We start from the raw sequence: 24,034 nt of genomic DNA on the forward strand, positions 1-24,034 counted from the left end.
AATAAAAATTTTTTTTAAACCATTTTTAAGTACTTTCTTTCTTAAAAGTTTCCGCATTAAATTTTTTCCAAGGCTTTTTCTTCATTCCTTAATATTTCATTGCAATTTTGGGGACATTTGTTTTTAAAAACTTTAAATTTTTTATTAATAAGGGAAATTAAAAATTGTGGAAATTTTTATTTGGGAAAAAAAAAATGTCCAGCATAATAGATGTGAAAAATTCCCTTTTAATAGTAAATTTAATTTTTACAAACTGATAAAATTAAAGTTTTTTGAAACATTTCGTCACAAATCAAAATGTTTGTATTTTTTCTAATCAGCCTCCTTTTTAATTTTTGTTTTGCAATAACCATGATGGCCCAAAAGTTCAAATATTAAAAGGGTTTTCGATTTCTTTTAACCCAGGCTTTTTTAATTAAATTAAAAGGGAACATGCTTGAATGTTTAACAAGGGGTTTAAATATATTTATGGTAAATAATTGGGGTAAACATTTATTTTTTTTAATAATAAATTCAATTTTCAATGCCAAATACAAAATGTTTGTACCTTTTTTACTTGGAATAAAAAAAGTTTTTGTAATTCTATGAATAACATTTTAACTGGTTGGGGATCGCAAATCAAATGAAAAAAAAAATCACCGACTTCGGGATAGGGATTTTTTTGGGATTTGGAAAACAAGAGGGCCATGATGGCCCTGAAGTCGCTCACCTGTATATAGGCCCACAGAGCCGGGCCTGGAGTTTAAACCAGTTTAAACCCCAGGGCTTTTATTTGAACTAACTTGGTAGAAACCCCTTAGAAGATGTTTCATGCTAAACATCTAAGGTCTAGATGGTAAAGTTTTTTCTTTACACATTATAGTTAAAACAATGACACACCTAGGGCAGGGCCAGTTTTGACCCAAGGACTTTTATTTGAACAATCTTTGTAGACACTTACTAGAAAATGTTTCATGCTTAATATCTAAACTATAGCTATTCATGTTTTTTCAAAGAAGATTTTTAAGTTTTTGCTATATACATATAAGGAAAATCAATGTCACCGGCAATTTTGACCCCAGGGCTTTTATTACAACAAACTTGTTAGACACTCACTAGAAGATGTTTTAGATGTTTTAAGCTTAGTATCTAAACTCTAGCTATTTGTTTTTTTTCAAAGAAGATTTTTTAAGTTTTTGCTATACACATATACAGTACAGATAACGAGGAATATGCAAAATCCTCGGAGGATCGAGGAATCCACTCGCAACTCTGCGAGAGTATTTGTCCATAAAAACGAGTGACTCCGCGTGAGAAACGTGTGATGAGAGTGACTCCCAGACGAAAATAAGAGCGCGTGACTCCGAGAGAGAATTACCGCGTAACTCCATGTCGGTGTCTAGCTGGTGTAAATAAATGCAAGTGCAATCTCATTTTACATTTCATTTTATATTACGATTCGGAAATAAAGATGATTTTTACCGTTGTTGTTTTCAATTTACCATCAGGGCTCGCGCTGGCAGGAGCCAGTTAGCAAATTGGCTCCAATATAATTAAATTGGCTCAAGAAAATCACGATTGGCTCAAACTTACGAAAAGTATGACTTTTGGAATCTCCAGTCCAAATTTAGCATTTTCTATTTTAAGAATGGAAAAGTTCACATCTGGTTTTCCATCTAGAACTTCCGTTTTATCACTTCTTATCTCAAAACACTGCGACACAGTCTACTTTTTTGTGGGTCATTGACTGGTTTAGATCGTAACTTCCCCCCTGAATGAAAAATTGATATGAACAGTCTAATACACTGACCTCGCGGTATGTTTACATGTTTATGAACTGATAAATATGACACTTATCGGTGTGGGAAATCATCGGTTATTCTTTTCTTTTGATATTAATGAATCAAGTTGTCTACTTTTGTTTTCACTTTAGAGATAGAGCATAAAAATATATTAATAAATGAATACATATCTAGCAAACCATTACTCGGAGTCACTCTTTGGCTCGGAGATTCACGGAGTCCCGCGGACCTAATTGTCACTCGTTATCGATGCCGAGTCACTCTTTTGTGTACAAGAAATTTATAATCCACTAGGAGTCACGCTTTTTGAGATTACTTGATACTCGGAGAAATTTGCATATTCCTCATTATCTGTACTGTACAAGGTCAATGTGACCTTGACCTTTGACCCCAAAATCAAAAGGGGTCATTTGCTGAACATGACCAATCACCATACCAAGTTTGAATTTCCTAGGCCTAAGCGTTCTTTAGTTATCGATCGGAAACCGTTTTTACCTACAAGGTCAATGTGACCTTGACCTTTTACCCCTTGACCCCTAAATCAATAGGGGTCATCTGCTGGTCATGACCAATCACCATACCAATTTTGAAGTTCCTAGGCCTAAGCTTCTTTAGTTATTGATCGGAAACCGTTTTTACCTACAAGGTCAATGTGACCTATACCTTTGACCCCTTGACCCCAAAATCAATAGGGGTCATCTGCTGGTCATGACCAATCACCATACCAAGTTTGAAGTTCCTAGGCTTAAGCGTTCTTTAGTTTTTGATCAGAAACCGTTTTAACCTACAAGGTCAATGTGACCTTGACCTTTGACCCCTTGATCCCAAAATCAATTGGGGTCATCTGCTGGTCATGACCAATCACCAAACCAAGTGTGAAGTTCCTAGGCCTAAGGGTTCTTTAGTTATCACTCGGAAACCATTTGGTCTACGGACTGACTGACCGACAAATGCAAAGCAATATACCCCCTATTCTTTGAAGTGGGGGCATAATAACTACACTAAGGTAACAATTATCTCTTTTACTTTTAAACGCAATTAACAGACAACATTTTAATCTTACAGTAAAGTCTAATATTCTACAAAATTTAAAATAAACATATAGTATACAAATGGAGTTACCTTTGAAAAAAGATTGTTTGGTCCTGTAACATTGCATCCAATATGGCTATGAAAGTACTTGTTATTTATGATAACATGAAGCAACCCAGTGCAATCCGTGTCGACTGCTGATGTCTTGTCCTTGTACCCAGGAGCATTTATAAAACATTTAATGACACTCCAGGGGTCTTCCGACCACTGTTGGACATCACTGTTTTTCCAAAAAGGTACTGGTGGCATTGATGCATGATACTGTATAATGCTGTCATAGATGGCACCACATATATTGTTTGGACAGGGTCCCTTATTATTTGGAAAACAACAGTTACATTTATCTTGTTTGAGGGGACATATCCCTTTTGAGACTCGGACATGATCTGGCTGGAGAGTTGTTATCTGACAGGCGCCACATGGTATGTTTGGTTGAGGAGTCTTAGTTTGTTGTATTTGGTTTATAATATCTTTGTGCTGCTGTCTTCCTATGCCATCACAAAATGGCGCAAGTCCCTCTTTAAGATAACCCAAGCCTAGGCCAGCCTTAACCCACTGCCGGTATTTGTTGTTCTTTATATGTATCTCATGTGCCATCTTGATTTCTAGAAAGAAAAAAAATATTTTTAGCTACAATTTGTAAGAATCCAAGGAAAACCAACATTAACTATGACTGATCACAAACACTTGTACATGTATGCCCTGAAAGCTGGGTCCAGTTAAGGGACCATGAACTTTGACTTATAATGAAAGCATTGTTACAATCTCTAGATGGCCATATTGGCCCTGAGATTTGATGTTAGAAATGTTCATATACAGAAGTAGATATTATTTGGGCCACATTGAGCGGCCAAAATCAATTCAACAATTTCTAGTCACATGGTGGAGTCATGTGGTAGAGTCACATGGTAGTCACGTGGTGAAGTCACATGGTGGAGTCACGTGGTTGAGACACGTGGTGGAGTCACGTGATGGAGTCACGATGTGGAGTCATGTGCTGGTGGTGTCACGTGCTGGTGTCTTGTCCTTAAGTATGTTCTGTTATAATATGAAGTTGATCCCTTCAATAATAGCAAAGTTACAGCCAGTTACAGCAAAAACAATGAAAAGGTAAAGGTCATTAATGAGTGAAGGTCAAGGTCTGTCTGGTTATTTTTAAGTGTTATCCTTGAAGATTATTATGATGTTCAAGTTTGAAGACAATCCATTCAAAAATAACAAAGTTACAGCCGAATAATAGACAAACAAGAGCTGTCACAGGAGACAGCGAAGCTCGACTAATAAAAAACTGGACGCAGTAAGGAAGACAAAACTATGAAAGAAAAATCAATTATGTATAATTATGTATTAAGTTATAGTAAAAAAATAACATTTGTTAACATAAATTCCAAGATCAAGAGGAATAATTCTAGAAATAGTCATGCTAGAGTTATGGACCTTGCCACACAACATTTGTGTAATGATAAGAAATATATATTTGAAGTTTGAAGTAGATACCTTAAAAAATAAAGAAGTTATTATATTTCTTAAAGAAAATCCTAAGTTCAAAGAGAGATAAATCTGTAAATATTGCTTCAAGAGTAATGAACATTGTCACATAAAATGTAATTGATGATAAGGAATAAGTATTTGAAGTTTGAGGTAGATACCTTTAAAAATAAAAAAGTTGAAATAAAAAATAACATTTTTCTAGTAAATAAATCTAAGTTTTTGGGGAGATAATTCTTGCAATTCTGGTGCTAGAGTTATGAACCTTGTCACATAAGATGTGGATGATGATAACGTAAATATATTTGAAGTATGAAGTTGATCCCTTTAGAAATAAATAAGTTACAGTAAAAAATAATATTTTTATGGAAAATTCTAAGTTCAAAGGGAGATAAATCTGAAAATATTGGTGCTAGAGTTATGAACCTTGTCACATAAGATGGGGATGATGATAACGTAAATATATTTGAAGTATGAGGTTGATCCCTTAAGAAATAAAGAAGAAACAGTAAGAAATAGTATTTTTTGAAGAAAATTCTAAGTTCAAGGGGAGATAAATCTGAAAATATTGGTGCTAGAGTTATGAACCTTGTCACATAAGATGGGGATGATGATAAGGTACATATATTTGAAGTATGAGTTTGATCCCTTAAGAAATAAAGAAGTATCAGTAAAAAATAGTATTTTTTAAGGAAAATTCTAAGTTCAAGGGGAGATAAATCTGAACATATTGGTGCTAGAGTTATGAACCTTGTCACATAAGATGTGGTTGATGATAAGGAACATATATTTGAAGTTTGAAGTTGATACATTAAGAAATGACAAAGTTATAGTGAAAAATATTTTACTGCATCAAAACTTTAATCTGAAATCTGGACGCAGACGCCGACGCCGGGGCGAGTAGGACAGCTCTCCATATACTTCGTATAGTCGAGCTAAAAATGAAAATTTCAATAATTTGACCTTCAAAGTCAAGGTCATTTATGAGTGAATGTCAAGGTGTGTCTAGTAATTTATAAGGGTTATCCTTGAAGATTATTATGTTCAAGTTTGAAGACAATCCATTCAAAGTTACAGCCAATAATAGCCAAAAAAAAATTAAAATTTCAATAATTTGACCTTCAAAGTCAAGGTCGTTTATGAGTGAAGGCCAAGGTCTGTCGGGTTATTTTTAAGGGATATCCTTGAAGATAATTATGTTCAAGTTTGAAGACAATCCATTCATAACAAAGTTACAGCCAATAACAACATGAACAAGCAAAATTTGGACTTTTAACCTTGAAGGTCAAGGTCATTTATGGATGAAGGTCAAGGTTAGTGTGGTCTACTGAAAGGTCTTGTCCCAAAGGTTGTTGTGGCCAAGTATGAAGACAATACACCAAGAAATAAAAAAGGTATGATCCAGGTACAAGTTTGCGGACAACAGCGGCAACGCCGCCGCGACTTAGTAGCAATACCTCTCCTTTTTTTTTCAAAAAAAAAGTCGAGCTAAAAATTGCAGAGAGTATTCATCAAAATGTCAACAAGTAAGAGATCAAATGCAAGATATCAAATACAATTAGTTTGCTTACATCTATAACTGTTTTTTACTGAAGATAAGTTTGCATATTTGATCAATAATTGCTTAGAGATGTTCTGATAAAAATATTAGGGCAACCAGTCAGGCTTCGCGAAACTGCTGAAAAACTTGCCTGACATTCGGTCAGACAAACTTTCAATTCTTGTCTGACCGAAAGAACTTTTGTCTGACCGAATTTTTTTCCCCAAATATATGTATATGGTAATACCTTGGTGTTTTTTTTTAAAGACATAACAACTTTTAAAGGTTTGCAACACAATTTTATTCCTTTAAATAAAACATTAGTTTATCCAGATTGATGGACTCACAGGCGCTAGTCACATAATCAAATATTTTACATAACCAGTCTATATATGTATATAAAGATATATAGTATATAGCCCATATAAAACTTAAAAAGGTTTGTTTCAAGCACCTGTGGATGGACTCTGTCTGGAAATCAAAACATTCATGATCAAAGCGGCCATTTTTCCATTTACCGGGTACCCACAAATTTTCTCGGCGGGTGCCTGGACTCGTATTCCTTTTGTTTCGCTTTTTTTTCTTCATTGGATAGTTTACGATTTTTGCCGGGCGTAGCGCCAGCGTAATAATGTAGTAGCACCGTCATTTTGGTTATTGACAGTCGTATGTATTGGACACTTATAATGAAACGGCGAATCAAAACTTGTTTTACATTTTTTTAATCAAGGGAGAAAACTCGGTCTTGATCGGTCTTGGATATATCCCGGTATTCGTACCGGACATAAGGTCCGGAACTCCGGAAAAAAAATCGGACCGGCCTGATTTTTGCCGGACATGTCCGACGGTCCGGCAACTTTTGCGAAGCCTGACCAGTTTTTACTTCGGACAACCAAATTTTCATGAATTGGTGGCCCAAATGACAACAATTATTCAACCCTCATTTCCCAAACTGCCCTTTGATTTTAAATTTGACCCTTAATTATTACAAATGACCCCCATATTTTAATACAAAGGGCCACAATGACCCTAAAATATTTTAGCCTGGTTGCTTAGAATTTGGTCAGAAAATGATCTGATAATGGTCAGATACTGGTTAAATTTTTAAAGAACCTGGTTAGATTCAGGTCTGAAATAAAGAAAGAAATGTAATTGGTTTATAATTTTGAAGTGGCTAGCCGAACGGGCCAAAAGTTTTAGTCATATGTGTGTCACTTTCAACTAGCTAGGACACACTGTATTGGCTAGCCGTACGGCTCTTTTCAAAATTATAATGAAAGTCAAATATGCATATGTTCTTTGTGTCTTTAAACCGGGAATTTAACCAAGTACCCGCATATGTCCTTGAGTGTTTCCTTTAATAAAGATGTTCCGCCATTTTGTAAAAAAAGAATGAACAGAAGGTAGGAAATGCAAGCGTTGTTAAATCTTGATAAAAGTGTCAAAGTTTCATGACGGTTACACTAAGTACATGCAAAGTTATATTTATGATTAAATAATTCATTTGTTTGAAAGATGAGTTATTCAATCATTTTTGTTAATTAAGCACATTGAATAAATAATGATAACGGCCAAAGAAGCTTGTTTCATAACAGCATTATCGGAGTGGAATAAATAAATAAAACAATGGCCCTGAGGTCGCTCACCTGTATATAGGCCCCCAGAGCAGGGCCAGTTTAAACCCCAGGGCTTTTACTTGAACAAACTTGGAAGACACCCATATGATGTTAAGTTTTTACTACACACATGTAATGAAAATAATGACCTCCCCCCCCTAGCAGGGCCAATTTTAACTCAAGGGCTTTTATTTGAACAGACTTGGTCAACACCAACAAAAAGATGTTTCCTGCTTAAAATCTAACCTCTAGCTCATTGGGTTTTTTAAAAGAAGATTTTTTAAGTTTTTACTATACACATATACAGTACAGCTCAAGCAATTTTTCCAAAGTCCGCCGATCCCCGCGATTTGTTTATGGGTGGACTGTCACCGCGATGTCCCTGCGATAGTTGTGACTTTCCGCTTGTCCACTCGATCGGGGGAAGTTTGCGCTGCAGGATATTGTCACCGTGGATCACTGTGAAATATTGCAGCGGTATTTCGCTCTCTCGGGTGACCATTAGTTTATTTATAACACGGGGGACATTTATTACTATTACTGTATGTCTGTAAAATATAATGAACTCAAACACATTTTTTATAGAAGAAAATCTTTATGTTATGTATTTAAACGACGTAACACCTGTCGTATGCAAATAATTACAAAATTTAATGATTTGCGTGTGAAATTAAAACCCTAATATGTAGTAACTTTTAATATAATTAATTTCAACTGCTTTAAGCCATTTTAACCTTTCTGATTTTACAGTGCTACAATCATATTTATGAATTTTCAATTACATGTATTTCTTTGATCCATTTAAACGATTTTTTCTGTTAAATTTACGTGTGTTAATTACCTTTCCTCCAAATATTGACGAGAACTAAAGATTAAGTGGGTCATAGCATATAATACACACAAATTTACTTTTGAACTAAACATTTCTCTATTTTAAATATTTAATGTCGCATTTACGGTTATGATCTGAAAAAAAGATGTAACAAATATGTTTATTTCATCATGGTCACAGATCTAAATTTTTAGATAGGGCATACCGTGGACTACTGTAGTTGTATAATAAGTAATGAGATAGATTCTAATTTATTTCTACGACACTCACCTCACCATTATGGAGAAGTAATTCTCGCCTTCTTAATTGCATTTTCCCATCACAGTCGTATTTAACGACAAAAAAATGTGGCTTTTGATGACATCTTGCAAAGTTTACGTAAAAACATATGTTAAGGAAAGGTTTGTTAAACTATTATATATAATTACGTACATGAACTAGTCCACGGCTGCACTATTAGGTGTATGTGCTAATTGCTTAATTTTTGTAGGTGAAAATTGCTTAATTAAGTGGACTTGAGCAAAGAATAAATAAATTAGTTCCTTGATTGGATTTAACACCTTCTTAAGATTGGCCGCTATTAAATGTACATGTATATTATATACATTGTAATAAGTGGCGTTTATTGCTTCCAGTATGAATAGAATTTCTAAAAAAAAAATTTTTTTTAAATGTTCTAGCTATCCTTTCAACTTTTTACACAGAAATGTCACAGCATTTAGTTTTCTTGAAAGTGTTGACCGATTTTGTAAATAATTTGTTATTCCGTTTTCTTGAAACTTTTTTCATTGAACTGTTTTGTGATGTGATTTTCCCCGGTAAATGTACATTAATATCGCCAAGCTAATTAAATAATTTTATTGAATGATTAAAATCATCAGTCACATTGTAAGTCTTTAGATTTTTTAAAAGAAGACTACGTTGTACATTTATATGAACATTTACGTGTATATGCAAATTAATCACTGCAAATCTCTGTGATTTTCCACCGCAGATTGCAGGGCTTTTTTACTACCCGTCCGCAGTGATTTGTCACCGTGGCATACTATAGTATGCCCCCGTGATTTTCTGTTCGCCGTTAAAAGTGTCCGCGGTGACTGAGTGGAAAGAGGAAAAATTGCTTGGGCTGTACTGTAGTTAAAAACAATGACACCTCTGGGGTGGGGCCAGTTTTAACCCCAGGGCTTTTATTTGAACAAACTTTGTAGACACTCAGTAGAAGATGTTTCATGCTTAATATCTAAACTCTAGCTATTAATTTTGGGTTTTTGCTATATACATATTAGGAAAATCAATGACCCCCGGGGCGAGGTCAATTTTGACCCCAGGGCTTTAATTTGAACAAACTTGGTAGACACTCATTAGAACATGTTTCATGCTTAATATCTTAGCTCTAGCTCTATGGGTTCTTTAAAAGAAGATTTTTTAAGTTTTTACTATATGCATATAGGGAATATCAATGACCCCCTTGGGCGGGTCCAATTTTGACCCCAGGGCTTTTATTTGAAAAAACTTGGTAGACACTCACTAGAAGATGTTTCATGCCAAATATCTAAGCTCTAGCTCTTTGGGTTTTTTAAAAGCAGATATTTATTTTTTTTCTTTCGGTTGCCATGGGTTCTGCATGGAATTAAATTCTTTGAACAATTTTTTAAAGGTGACCACCAAAAGAACATTCCTGTGAAGTTTGGATGAAATTGGCTTAGTGGTTTATGAGGAGATGTCATTTAAAGTAAAAGTTTATGGACGGACGACGGACGAACGACGGTTCCTACGAATGGGTGCTTCTTTTGTTTAAAGGTACCCAACAAGAGTACATAAGTACCCAACAATACTGACGGAATGAATGAACTAGTGTCCTCTAGTGTCCTCTCGTGTGTTGGAGGTACCCAACAAGTATCCTCTTGTTTGCCCGGACGGACGGACGCCGGACGAAAAGCGATCACAAAAGCTCACCCTGTCACTTTGTGACAGGTGAGCTAAAAATAAACAAAGGGCAATAACTCCAGAATTAGGCAAGGCAGAGTTATGATTCTTGTGCACTGGCACTGGTTGAATTTTTGGGAAAATTACCCGACTGAACGGCAGTTTATTCGAAATGAATGAGTATTGCGCATGAATGAATATTGTTTTGTATTGCGCATACAAATATAGTTTTTAATATAATACTGTATTATATTAAAAACTATATTTGTATGCGCAATACAAAACAATATTGTATTACAATTAAATTATTTTTTGCAATAACTGTTCAATCAAAACATCATACGTAACTATAACAAACAGTTTTTTCAGAATTGTCAAATTCTCAATTCATACGAACTGACGCAGATTTAACAGATAACTGACAAACTTTCTAATAAATTTGTAAAAATCCTCGTCAAATGTACGTTAGTTCATTTAGATAGCCAAACAGTATTAATCCATTGCAAAATGACAGTATCAAAACATCACGTGTGTAATAATCTATGCTAAACTTTTGAGTCATTGGGCCATCCTTAAAAAAATGTTCGTTTGCAGTAACGCGACCGACTCACAAAATTTGCCCCTACTCAAATTTTTTTTCATGGTCTGGATGAAAAATTACTTTTTTGAATCAGAAAATTATGCCTTGTGTTTTGTTTTCTTTCTTTTAAAGGTTAATATAAGAAATAAAATGTAGTTCTTATTAAATTAGAATTCAGTTATCAATTAATAAATTGTTACCAGATTGTCAAAGCATATATTGTCAAGCATTTTGAATTCCATGTTTATTTGGGAGTGTCAGTTCAATAAAAAAAAAAAAAAAAATCGACCTACCTACCCACCTTGAAAATTCTGGGTCGGGTTACTGCAAACAAACATTTTTTTAAGGATGGCCTTGCCTAGATACCCTAGCTCCTGATCTTCAATATTGATTATTATAAATGGCTAAATAAAACTTTTGCACCAAAAACAACGTGCAACAGTTTTTATATTTACAACCACAAAACCATTCGGCGAGTTAACAACGGATTTCCCGCAGTAAATACTTAATGCTAGTGAGATTTATCGAAAAGTTTTAGCGGTGTAAAACAAAAAACGTTGATATGTGTAGGAATTCATAAGCGTTATGTATTTAAAACATACATTTTTGTGATCAATTTTCTCTTAAATTAATTCTACAGTACAGCTCAAGCAATTTTTCCAAAGTCCGCCGATCCCCGCGATTGGTTTATGGGTGGACTGTCACCGCGATGTCCCTGCAATAGTTGTGACTTTCCGCTTGTCCACTCGATCGGGGGAAGTTTGCGCTGCGGGAAATTGTCACCGTGGATCACTGTGAAATATTGCAGCGGTATTTCGCTCTCTCGGGTGACCATTAGTTTATTTATAACATGGGGACATTTATTACTATTACTGTAATGTCTGTAAAATATAATGAACTCAAACACATATTTTATAGAAGAAAATCTTTATGTTATGTATTTAAACGACGTAACACCTGTCGTATGCAAATAATTACAAAATTTAATGATTTGCGTGTGAAATTAAAACCCTAATATGTAGTAACTTTTAATATAATTAATTTCAACTGCTTTAAGCCATTTTAACCTTTCTGATTTTACAGTTCTACAATCATATAAGAATTTTCAATTACATGTATTTCTTTGATCCATTTAAACGATTTTTTCTGTTAAATTTACGTGTGTTAATTACCTTTCCTCCAAATATGGACGAGAACTAAAGATTAAGTGGGTCATAGCATATAATACACACAAATTTACTTTTGAACTAAACATTTCTCTATTTTAAATATTTAATGTCGCATTTACGGTTATGATCTGAAAAAAAGATGTAACAAAATTAATATGTTTATTTCATCATGGTCACAGATCTAAATTTTTAGATAGGGCATACCGTGGACTACTGTAGTTGTATAATAAGTAATGAGATAGATTCTAATTTATTTCTACGACACTCACCTCACCATTATGGAGAAGTAATTCTCGCCTTCTTAATTGCATTTTCCCATCACAGTCGTATTTAACGACAAAAAAATGTGGCTTTTGATGACATCTTGCAAAGTTTACGTAAAAACATATGTTAAGGAAAGGTTTGTTAAACTATTATATATAATTACGTACATGAACTAGTCCACGGCTCCACTATTAGGTGTATGTGCTAATTGCTTAATTTTTGTAGGTGAAAATTGCTTAATTAAGTGGACTTGAGCAAAGAATAAATAAATTAGTTCCTTGATTGGATTTAACACCTTCTTAAGATTGGCCGCTATTAAATGTACATGTATATTATATAATAAGTGGCGTTTATTGTTTCCAGTATGAATAGAATTTCTAAAAAAAAAAATTTTTTAAATGTTCTAGCTTTCCTTTCAACTTTTTACACAGAAATGTCACAGCATTTAGTTTTCTTGAAAGTGTTGACCGATTTTTTTTAATAATTTGTTATTCCGTTTTCTTGAAACTTTTTTCATTGAACTGTTTTGTGATGTGATTTTCCCCGGTAAATGTACATTAATATCGCCGAGCTAATTAAATAATTTTATTGAATGATTAAAATCATCAATCACATTTTAAGTCTTTTTGATTTTTTAAAAGAAGACTACGTTGTACATTTATATGAACATTTACGTGTATATGCAAATTAATCACTGCAAATCTCTGTGATTTTCCACCGCAGATTGCGGGGTTTTTTTACTACCCGTCCGCAGTGATTTGTCACCGTGGCATACTATAGTATGCCCCCCGCGATTTTCTGTTCGCCGTTAAAAGTGTCCGCGGTGACTGAGTGGAAAGAGGAAAAATTGCTTGAGCTGTACTGTATTTGGAATAAGCTTTGCAGGTATGTATTTTTTTTCAAGAATTATTGAGTTTAAATAACTTTTTGAAGCCGTCAAAGTAAGCGACAAGATTCTGCTCCCTGGCACATACACATAGAAGGAAAACTTTCCGCATTGTTTTGAATCGTAAGTTGGTTGTGCAAGAAGGCAACCATCGTCTATATACTATAAAGCCCTTTAAAAGTGCAAAATTTGTTGGGCTAACCCAGGGACTGAAAAAAGAATTTTAGAATGCGTTTCACAGAACATGCAAACTTTCCTTAAAGATAGACAAACTTCTATTGTGGGTAATTGACGCAATTATCAGAGCTCAACAACAATTATATCCGGTGCTTTTTTTCATTTTTAAAGGTGTTGAAAATTAAACATGTATCATAGTTTGGGTACCTTTCAGTTGAAAATGTGTCAGAGTTAAATCGCATACATATACATGCATAGTGCGTTAACTGGAGTGCAGGACTATTAGTTACCCGCACTCCAGAGCATGCCCATTGATTGGTTCATTTTTGCTGGGGTTTACATATTGTGACGGCAAAGAAAGGGAAAGAGACAGAAATATCATATAGATGTTCGTTTATATTATAGGTTCCTTTTTGCCGGGGTTTCCATATTGTGACAACAGGGAACGTGTTTTTATGTTTGACTATGATACAAAAGAGAAAGAACATCAAAACACTCAGCAAATCTGATTAATACTCAGGGACTACGCGCCCTCGTACAAATCAGATTGCCTCGTGTTTCGATGCTCTTTCTATTACTTATTGAAACAAAATGTATATACATTTGTGGTGCAACCAAACGCTCTAACTTTTCGCCAAAGATAGATATTCATACTTTTTTTACTGTAGACAACTGCTGTTTCTTGGTTAAAATTATTGTTTAAAGACACAAAATAACATGCATTTTTGACTTCCATATAAAATAGTGCCATATGGCTAGCCAATAGTGAATACAGTGTGTCGGGGTAGCCGTATGTGACTCACGTATGGCTAGAACTTTCCTTCCTTTGAGAATTGGGAAAAAAATCACTATTACAGGGCTCAAAATTTTTTGAAGGTTTGGGCATTTCGCCCTGTAGCCATGACGTGAGCAACATAACAATTTTACAGTAAAAATTTGATGTTAACAGACTGACATCATTCAAAACTATGATTAAGTTTTTAATCCGGTCGAAATGTATTATTTTTAATTGACTAACAGTTTTGTGATAGCCGTGAAAAATCCTTTGCACATCGCCTTTACTAGGGTTAAAAACCCACCATCGAAGTGCATCGTGTATATCAATTAGGTATGATATGGGAAGATTGCACATGTTTAGATAATCGGGGAAAAAACAATGTATAATTATCGCCAAATCCCGTATTAAACTCGCAAAACTATCACACAATTATACCGTTTCGGGCCGATGCTCTCATTATTTACTGTTTAGAGTAGACGGTCTATCGCTTCGCTTACAGGTAGAAGGGTAGTATAAAGCGACGCTCTGATTGGATAATGATAATTAGCGGTCGTCATATGGGCGGATACAATCTCTGCTCTTTACATCGCTAAGTAATTACTATTTGGGAATTAAGATTTCAGGGCTCATCCGGAAGGGCGATTCAGGCGAAAACTTCGCCGTGTATATTCCAATTTCGCTCTTCCGATTGATCAAAGAGAAGTCAACATCGCCGATAAAATAGTAATTACTTAGCGGTGTAAAGAGCAGAGATTGTATCCGCCCATATGACGACCGCTAATTATCATTATCCAATCAGAGCGTCGCTTTATACTACCCTTCTACCTGTAAGCGAAGCGATAGACCGCCTACTCTAATTGTTTTTTCCCCGATTATCTAAACATGTGCAATCTTTCCTAATTGATATACACGATGCACTTCGATGGTGGGTTTTTAACCCGAGTAAAGGCGATGTGCAATGGATTTTTCACGGCTATCACAAAACTGTTAGTCAATTAAAAATAATCAATTTCATTAATGATCAGCGACCAGATTAAAAACTTAATCATAGTTTTGAATGATTTCAGTCTGTTAACATCAATTTTTACTGTAAAATTGTTATGTCGCTCACGTCATGGCTACAAGGCGAAATGCCGAAACCGAGCAGTAAGAAAGTCACTGATTCTGATAGTTACACCTACGCGAAAATTTAAGAAAGCCAATTCGCAAAAATCTAAGATTATCTTGCGATTGGTATGTTGTAGACAGTAGGGGTGTTTGGCATTGTTCTCTTTGTAGAAATGCCAAATTTGACACAGTTTACGCACGTGGGCAAGACGTCTTTACTAGACATATCGGTCGTATATCATGTAACAACAACATTTGTCTGGAAAGAAGTGTTCTTATTGTTTCAAAATAAATTCGTAAATATGACGCTCAGATTAAGATTTATCAATATTGTAAATTTTAAAAAGCATTATTTATAAAGATATTACCGAATTTAACATTTCATGAAAATAAAGGGAGGTAATTAGAAATTAATTTTCTACAATTTCTCAGTCAAATTTTTCAATAAGAAATGAATGTTTGTAATTTTAGTGATCAAATATAATGTGCACAAGTGTTTGCAGTACATATTTTACATATTCTTTGATGTTTGAAAATTGTTTTATAAGCATAATTATATGCATATAAATGTGACATTACAACATTCAGGACTTTGAGAAATTTCTGTTACCAGAACAGGATAGAACAGATATTGTTAATCAATATCCAATGTCACTTCATCTTCTTTTAAAGGTGAAGAGAGTAAAGTAAAAAATATGAAATTGATTTTATCATCATATCTTTTCTTACACATTATTATCAACAAATGTACATGAAAATATATAAACACATACTTAGAGAAAGCTTATAAATAGCTGATCAATAGATATCAAAAATAATTTTTTATATTCATATATGCAGCTCAAAAACATTTAGATGCCATTGCCTGATCTACTACTAAATAAATAATCTACTTTTAATTAATAAACTGGAGAAATATTATAAGTGATGTTAATTGTGTTTATATTATAATTAAAGGATGTATAGCCATGCATGTTAATGCATACACATTGGGTTGTTTCCCTTCTCCCTAATTTTCGCGAGGTCCGTCACTTCTCCCTAAAAAATTTCCCCCAGGATGAGCCCTGGATTTTTATCGCGATGTTGACTTCTCTTTGATCAATCGGAAGAGCGAAATTGGAATATACACGGCAAAGTTTTCGCCTGAATCGCCCTTCCGGATGAGCCCTGTATTATCAGAGACATTTGAATAATAACGATATCCCCATACAATTGGACTAGATGTTACAATTACTAATTAATATAAAGAATTAATATCAGAAACAGATTGATAATTGCTGCTTTTTTAAGATTTGCCTGATGCTCCCAAAAATTTACAAACAAGACTCTTCTTTCTATCCTAGAGTCATTAGTTTTGACGCCCTTAAGCTGTTTAACTAGTGCATTTTTTTATATTAACTTGATCATAAAATAAAATACAATGTAAAAGTTACTATGGCATGTTGTTTATCACTGCAAACCTTTTTTATGTTTGTTCAAAATCACTTAAGTTTTGTACTTGAGTAAACAGACCGTGGAGGCATCCATTGTTGTTTACAGTCATATGCAATGAGGCCTTTTCATTGGGTGTTTATTTTTAAAGGATATTTCACTGTAATGCAATATGTACAGCAAAAGAAGTTTTTAAATGAGCAAACCTATAATATAACAACATTGTGAAAACTTAAATTATATTTTATTTCATACAAAACTGTCCATTATTTAGGAATGCCATACACCCTGACAGTGGTCTTAATAGGTGCACCTGTCTCTTTAAGCTTGAATGTATTTACCAATAAACTTGATTAATAGCATCTGTTTTTTAGCTTACAGAGCTGAAAAATATATCTAAAATGAAAGATGTTGTAAAGATATGTATATGTTGATTAAAGAAATGATTTTTTTTTCTTTCTTTTTTAAACTTTATATACAATAATTGATCCATTATGAATTTTACTCAGTCTATCAATTAAAAACGAATTAACGTTTTCAAACAATATAAGCTGTACACCTTTTGCTATAGTCCTATAAATATGACGTCGCTTTGAGATATTTTTGCTTCTGGGCAAAGCAACGTCATATCGAAATTGCTCAAAAACCCATAGCATGTTCCGCCAGAAAATCGGGCAAAACGAAAAACAATGAAGACAGCGTGTATTTACATATTTTTTGACCTATTTATGAACAAAACTAAAAAATAAATACCTTTTGTCAAAATAATTAAACTGTCACATCCGAAAAATCATGATTAAATCCTCTCATGTATTTCAATTCATTTTGCAGCCGATAAACAAATGGCGACCGTAAAGTGCACAAAATCTGATTGGCTAATTCAAATGCAAGCGTTTAACTGAGTCAGAACAATCTAACAGAATATTTTTTTTAACGAAATAATTGCCCATGAACGTCCATGTGTGTTTGAATATATTTTTCCGTTCAAAAATTTGGAATCAATCTGTAAAGCACCTTGCTTAACCAGTATGGCTGATAGACAAAAATAGATTGATGTTTATATTTTATTTTAAATTGATAAAGTACATCCTTTGACAGTTTTTGTGTATGATTGAGCATGAAATTGAAAGAAAATATGATAAGCGTTTGAATAAAGCTTGAAAGGCAGGACAATGGACATTTTTGGAATTTTTTATGATGCTATGCGTTTTTGAACAAAAACTATAACAAGCCTGTAACGTCTTATATATTGGACTACTTTTGCTACAGTGAATATTTAGCACAGGAACTTGAAATTCTATCAAATAACCAATATTAATTATAATATCCAAATATACCCCCTATATACTATAAAAAAAACACAAGGAATGAAACGCCTTTTCCCCACCCGAACATAATTTACGCCGAACAAATCAACAAAACAACGGAGATCAAATTATTCTATCTGGCCATTTCGATAAACAATACATAAATGAATCAAATACCACCGATAACTTTTTAAAATCGCTAGCTGTGTAGGAATTATTCAACATTTTCTGATTATTTCCTACGATCTGAGTTTGTCGCCGACTCCATTCCGTGACGTCACTGGATTTTGAATCGAGGAGAATAATATTTATTAAAATTATTTTTAATAAGTTCCAAAAAATAACAGGTATGTATAAAATTTTTATACAAATTATTCTATGTAAATAGATTTAAACATCTTCATGTAAAACCTTTTTAAAAAAATTACTTTTATAAATACATTTGAAAGGGAAACCCCAAACAAGAACGGTAAATCTTTGAAATAGTACTTTCGTTTTTAAAAAAAAATTGAGTACTCTATTTGATATGGCCCATCAAATAAATTCAGCCCTGTCGTAATAAATAAATCAGTCATTTGTTCTAGTTTTACTTGCAAACTTGTTATTTTTGGAACTTGTTAAAAATAATATTGATAAATATTTAATTTCCTCGAATCAACATCCAGTGACGTCACGAAATGGAGTCGGCGACAAACTCAGATCGTGGGAAATAATCAGAAAATGTTGAATTATTCATATATAGCTACGAAATTAAAAAAAGTTATCGGTGGTAATTGATGCATTTATGTATTGTTTATCGAAATGGCCAGATAGATTATTTTGATCCGTTGTTTTGTTGATTTGTTCGGCGTAAATTATGTTCGGGTGGGGAAAAGGCGTTTCATTCCTTGTGTTTTTTTATAGTATATAGGGGGTATATTTTGCATATTATCGTTAATAGTGATAGAATTTCAAGTTCCTGTGATATTTAGGGCATTTTCAAAGTTTTGATCACATGACACTCATTAGACATTTTATAATGGAGGACAGAAACGGAAAAAGGCAGGTCAAGATTTTTCAAAAGTTGTACTTGCAAAATTAAGGCTTGCATAAACATCGATTGATTTTGCATTAGTAAAAAGATGAAAAAATACAATTAATATGATAAAGGTGAAGTATTTTTAGTGAAATGTTTCTGTCTTTCCACATGTTTTAGTTATAACTTATACGTTGTAAATACATGCTGGCAGTGCAGTCAGCAAATTATGACGTCATACGAGGTCGTTTTCACCAATTCTTAGGTCAAAACAAAAATGGCGTCAAAACACATGACCGGACGATACTTTCGTTTTCAACCGATAAACTTTGTAAAAAATAATTTACCTTAGCGCATTATTTATTTTTGTGTTATTCTGTTAACATCTCAATTCAGTATGATTTAATTAACTTATTTGGTACAAACGTCATAAGATACTTACCGTAATTGCTTCTTATTTTTGAAATAGATGCAACTAGACTGTACTATTTTCCGCCATGATACTTTTCCAACTTTACAGCGCATGCGTAACAACGTTTAGAACACTACTAAATTATAAAACGATTTTAGAACACTAAATGTTTACCTACGCTTGTTGAACAATTGTATCGGAATGTCTCTTTAGCGCAATACCACTAAGGCATTATTTGCAGTTTCTTAATTATGAGAAAAATAATAGCGGGCATACGGTACATTCATTTGCTATATTTCAATTTTAATTGAATTGTATTCGCTTGAATGTTGGACATTTCAAACTTATTGACAAAAGTGTCTTACAGATTATACATAGTTTTCCCGTAACTACTTTCAACAAAAATTGGTGTACTTTCATGTTATGTTGTATGGATGATAAAAAGATTCTAACTATTTGTCTTTTTTATATATTTTTTAATTGTGAGTTAAAGTTTGGGATATGATATATATTCGATCGCCAGTTTATTCCAGTTCTTTCAGACAAATGCTAGAGACCGGTAAAGTATCACACTTTTCCAAGCTGGTCTCTCAGTTATTTACAGTATACTGTATATCTTAACTGATTTCTTGGCAAATAATCATTTATTTATTTAAATTCATTATTTTTCGAAAAAAAAAAGAATGTTGACCACACCATCTTTTTCGTAGCAAATAGCTTATAGATATCATCTCTCAAAATTATTTATTAAAATTCTTTCATTTTTTTCAGATTAAACAACAATATCTCTAATATATATATTCTTTGTTTTTATAGAGAAAATATACATTCAACAGTCCTAATATAACATAATCAACTTTAAACTGTTTTTTGTTGTTGTTTTTTTATATCTCAATTGCTACAAGAGTTAATTAAGCAACCAGATACTGAACATATTGAATCTCATTTGTCCATATACATGGTAAAATATACATTTAAAAAATAACATTTAAAGTAAACTAAGCTTTTACATATTATACAAATATTTACAAACACTTATTCAGCATGAAACATATTGATTCAAATAAAGAATGTTTATAGCCTGTAAGTTTTTATCATACGCTTAAGCAATTCAAGATGTCTTATCGCCTGAAGCAGTAACTTAAGTTTTGTTTACATCGCCTCCTAGCAAAACTTATATAGAGAATATCCAGTGTTTGTTAACATCTCTCAGTCACGAAGCACCACCTTAAGCAGTATATTTTGTTACCATTTCTCACCAACCTATAGAACCATCTAAAGCAATTCATTAAGTCGTTGCTATCAAGTACCATTGCATCTACCTAAGCCCCGCTTTAAGCAGTATTAAAGTTCTAAGTTAAGATCTCACCAATATAATACACCCTTAAGCAGAATATTCGGTCTTTATTAAAATCTTTCAACCTTCTATCACCGTCATAAGCACTATCGATCGATATCTATCTATCTATCTATCTATCTATCTATCTATCTATCTATCTATCTATCTATCTATCTATCTATCTATCTATCCATCCATCCATCCATCCATCCATCCATCCATCCATCCATCCATCCCTCTGTCTGTCCTTCCATTCATTCATCCATCCATCCATCCATCCATCCTTTCTTCCTTCCATCCATCCATCCATCCATCCATCCATCCATCCATCCATCCATCCATCCATCCATCCATCCATCCATCCATCCATCCATCCATCCATCCATCCATCCATCTATCTATCTATCTATCTATCACCATTCTCATAACATACCCAGTCTTTGTTAACATCTCTACTACCACACACTGTATCGTATTAAACATTATATTAAGTTTTGTTAACATCTCTCTTCCATCTCTCATCCATAGCCTCTTTTATTAAAATTTAACTATAGAACTACCCAAACGCCTTTCTTCCGAGTAGATAGAGTGTCGTAATACGCCCGGGTATTCTATTTATACATTTTGGTTACCGGTTTTTATACAATAGACAAAGTTATTATAGATCTACGTATATGTTTTTTTTTTAAATCAGACAAGGTAAATACGAATTAACGAGTAATACACGTCAACACCACAGCAAATTTACAATATTTTTTTAAATGTACAAATGCGTAATAATGTATATCGGTAATTTCTTTTTGTTGAAATAGACTAAAGTTTGCAGACACACAAAAACAACTATATCGAATTTCTACCAAAACTCGTTAAGATAACCTTGTATCATTCATTGTCCGCCTGATAAAGGTTTTTCATAGAGCTGGGACATATTTTACAGTTCATTATCCAATAATAAATAGAGCTTATTCACAAAGATATTTATCGCTGTAGACTTATTGGAAACAGTTAAAAGTTGGCCACCAAACAGAAAACATATATACATTTTATGTAAGTTCCATGTCTGAAACTTCATTACTATAGTATCTACATTATCGGCTCAAAGAGATTGTACCAGTTGAATGTATGTCGATAAAAACAGGTTAAAATTAACAACCAAAAAAATACATACATTTTTTTGTTGTGTAAATTATTCAAAAAGTAAAAACTAATTTGTGGTATGAGATATAAGAGACGTAATTAAAAATATTGTTTATTACATGTATTGTACTTATAACATCTTTGTTCGAAGTAAAACATTGACAAGTTAAACAGCTATAATAATTTGAAAAAAGTGCAACATATCATAGAAAATTAATGCATTTAAAGAAAATAAATAACTTTTCTTTATTGAATTCTTTGAAATGACATGAAAAACATATATTTAAAACAGATGATAATTTTCATTTAGAGTTAATTTATGATATTATCTTGACATAACGTTCTTTGATAAGTCTTCATGCGCGAATATACATGAATGATTTTTATACAAAGGAAATAATTGATATGACATAACTTTAAATGATGAATAGTTAATTTGATATAAAACCTTGACACAGAAAGGGTATGACGGTGTTCTTATTTTGTGGTAAGTATTCAATAATAAAATACATTTTGATACAGTAAGTAAACATCACCATCTTAAGATAATAAAAAAGCTATATAAAACCTCTAATTGGTCGATATTTTAACAAGAAAGTTAAACTTCCAAGGGAAAATAGATAGGAAAAATCAGTCAAATTTTAATGTTATAAAGCAGTTAAACATATTAAGGCAGATATTTAAAATTATCAATGATATGTATGCAAAAGTAGTCAAATATTCGTTGACAAATTAAAATACGTTGTAACCTTTGCAAAATGGCCTACTGTATCGACAAAAACGATTTATAACTTTTCCAAAGTAAAATTTCGAAATAAAATTAACGTCTTTAAAGAAACACGTATCACAACAACTAAATCGGTATATCCGGAAGGGTTTCGCTCTGAAGATGTTGATATGTAACAAGTTGTCCTCGTCAATTAAAAAAAGGTAGAATCTCTTTTATCATGAATTATTTAGTTAAAATTCTTAACACGACTCAGAATACCGTTTGCAAGAACAGTGTCCGTAGATCTTTTTTATAATTGTGAACAGATGAAGACATAAACTTCATGAAAAATGTATAAATGAAATATTCGCCAATAATTATTTAAAGCAATAATCTATGTGTATGAATTTGTATGATAATTTTGAAAAAAAATACTTCTATTCATATAAAAACATCAGCTGACTTATATCAATTAATAAAATATATATTATTAGCAATTAATATTTTTCTAACATTAATACTTTTAAGTATTAAACAAATATTGACTAGTAAGCCTTTGAATATGATGTGATATTCACTATTATAATATAATAAGCAACCGAATCATACACAACAAAACATACAGCCGGTATGAATATATTGCAACTATGCGGTACGTCCATAAAGTCCGCCTAAGGAAAACCAAGCCGTATGCCAACAAAGTCCGCCTAAGGAAAGCCAAGCCGTATGCCAACAAAGTCCACCTAAGGCAAACCAAGCCGTATGCCAACAAAGTCCGCCTAAGGCAAACCAAGCCGTATGCCAACAAAGTCCACCTAAGGAAAACCAAGTGTAAGCAGACCCGCGGCAATGAAGAATTAAAAAATCATGTCAAGTCTACCTTAAAATGGTAAAAATAGGTTAATTCAGTTGACAACGTATCTACCTTATAAGTATTAAATACATGTATTTAATATATTTCGTTTCTAATGCCATTCATCGGTTCGTTTTTCAATGTTTTACCAAACAGATATTTAATAGATAATAAAACTTTTGTCACTTCCTTCTATTATTATGAACAATCAAATATTAAATATAATGAGCTCTTTAGTATGCACATGACATCTACATTCTCATAATCACAAAATGTGCATATTAATGAGACATAATTAATTAAAACTTACCGCAAGTTGTTCTTATGTGTTAAAATGTTTATCCCGGACTTTTTTCGGCCATCTTGACATATCTCCAATGTAATGGCTTATGAAAAAAAGGTATTTTTAAACTTTAGATTAACATATTTTTGATACACCTTATTGATTATCCATAATGGATTTCAGAACGAATTAAATGTAAAACTACCACGTGACTTTGCTGTATATCAAACGTCCAATCATTGGGTAGTAGGCAATTGTACAAATAAAAACATGTGTTTAAGTAAGGTTTGCTCTACAAATAAGATCGGTCGA

The 24,034-nt window shown here is 33.0% G+C and overlaps 1 protein-coding gene across 8 annotated transcripts in view; it reads right to left on the minus strand.

Moving 5' to 3' along the window:
* Positions 1-24,034, minus strand: part of LOC132713318 (uncharacterized) — a 190,645-nt gene that overhangs the window by 88,016 nt on the left and 78,595 nt on the right. For 3 of the 8 annotated variants that reach the window (XM_060695861.1, XM_060695853.1, XM_060695860.1), the window contains one exon: positions 2,904-3,478. The exons of 2 other annotated variants lie outside the window; for them this stretch is intronic. In XM_060695861.1, coding sequence (XP_060551844.1) covers positions 2,904-3,470 — 567 coding nt within the window. In that variant the 5' untranslated portion in view covers positions 3,471-3,478. Of the gene's footprint in view, positions 1-2,903; positions 3,479-19,431; positions 19,723-23,749; positions 23,900-24,034 lie in introns of those variants that run through there. 3 more of the 8 variants (XM_060695854.1, XM_060695862.1, XM_060695858.1) reach the window with 3 other exon arrangements.

Source organism: Ruditapes philippinarum, unplaced genomic scaffold (assembly GCF_026571515.1).
Source record: "Ruditapes philippinarum isolate M1 unplaced genomic scaffold, ASM2657151v2 ctg1360_1_1_1_1, whole genome shotgun sequence".
In the NCBI taxonomy this organism is placed as follows: Eukaryota; Metazoa; Mollusca; class Bivalvia; order Venerida; family Veneridae; genus Ruditapes; species Ruditapes philippinarum.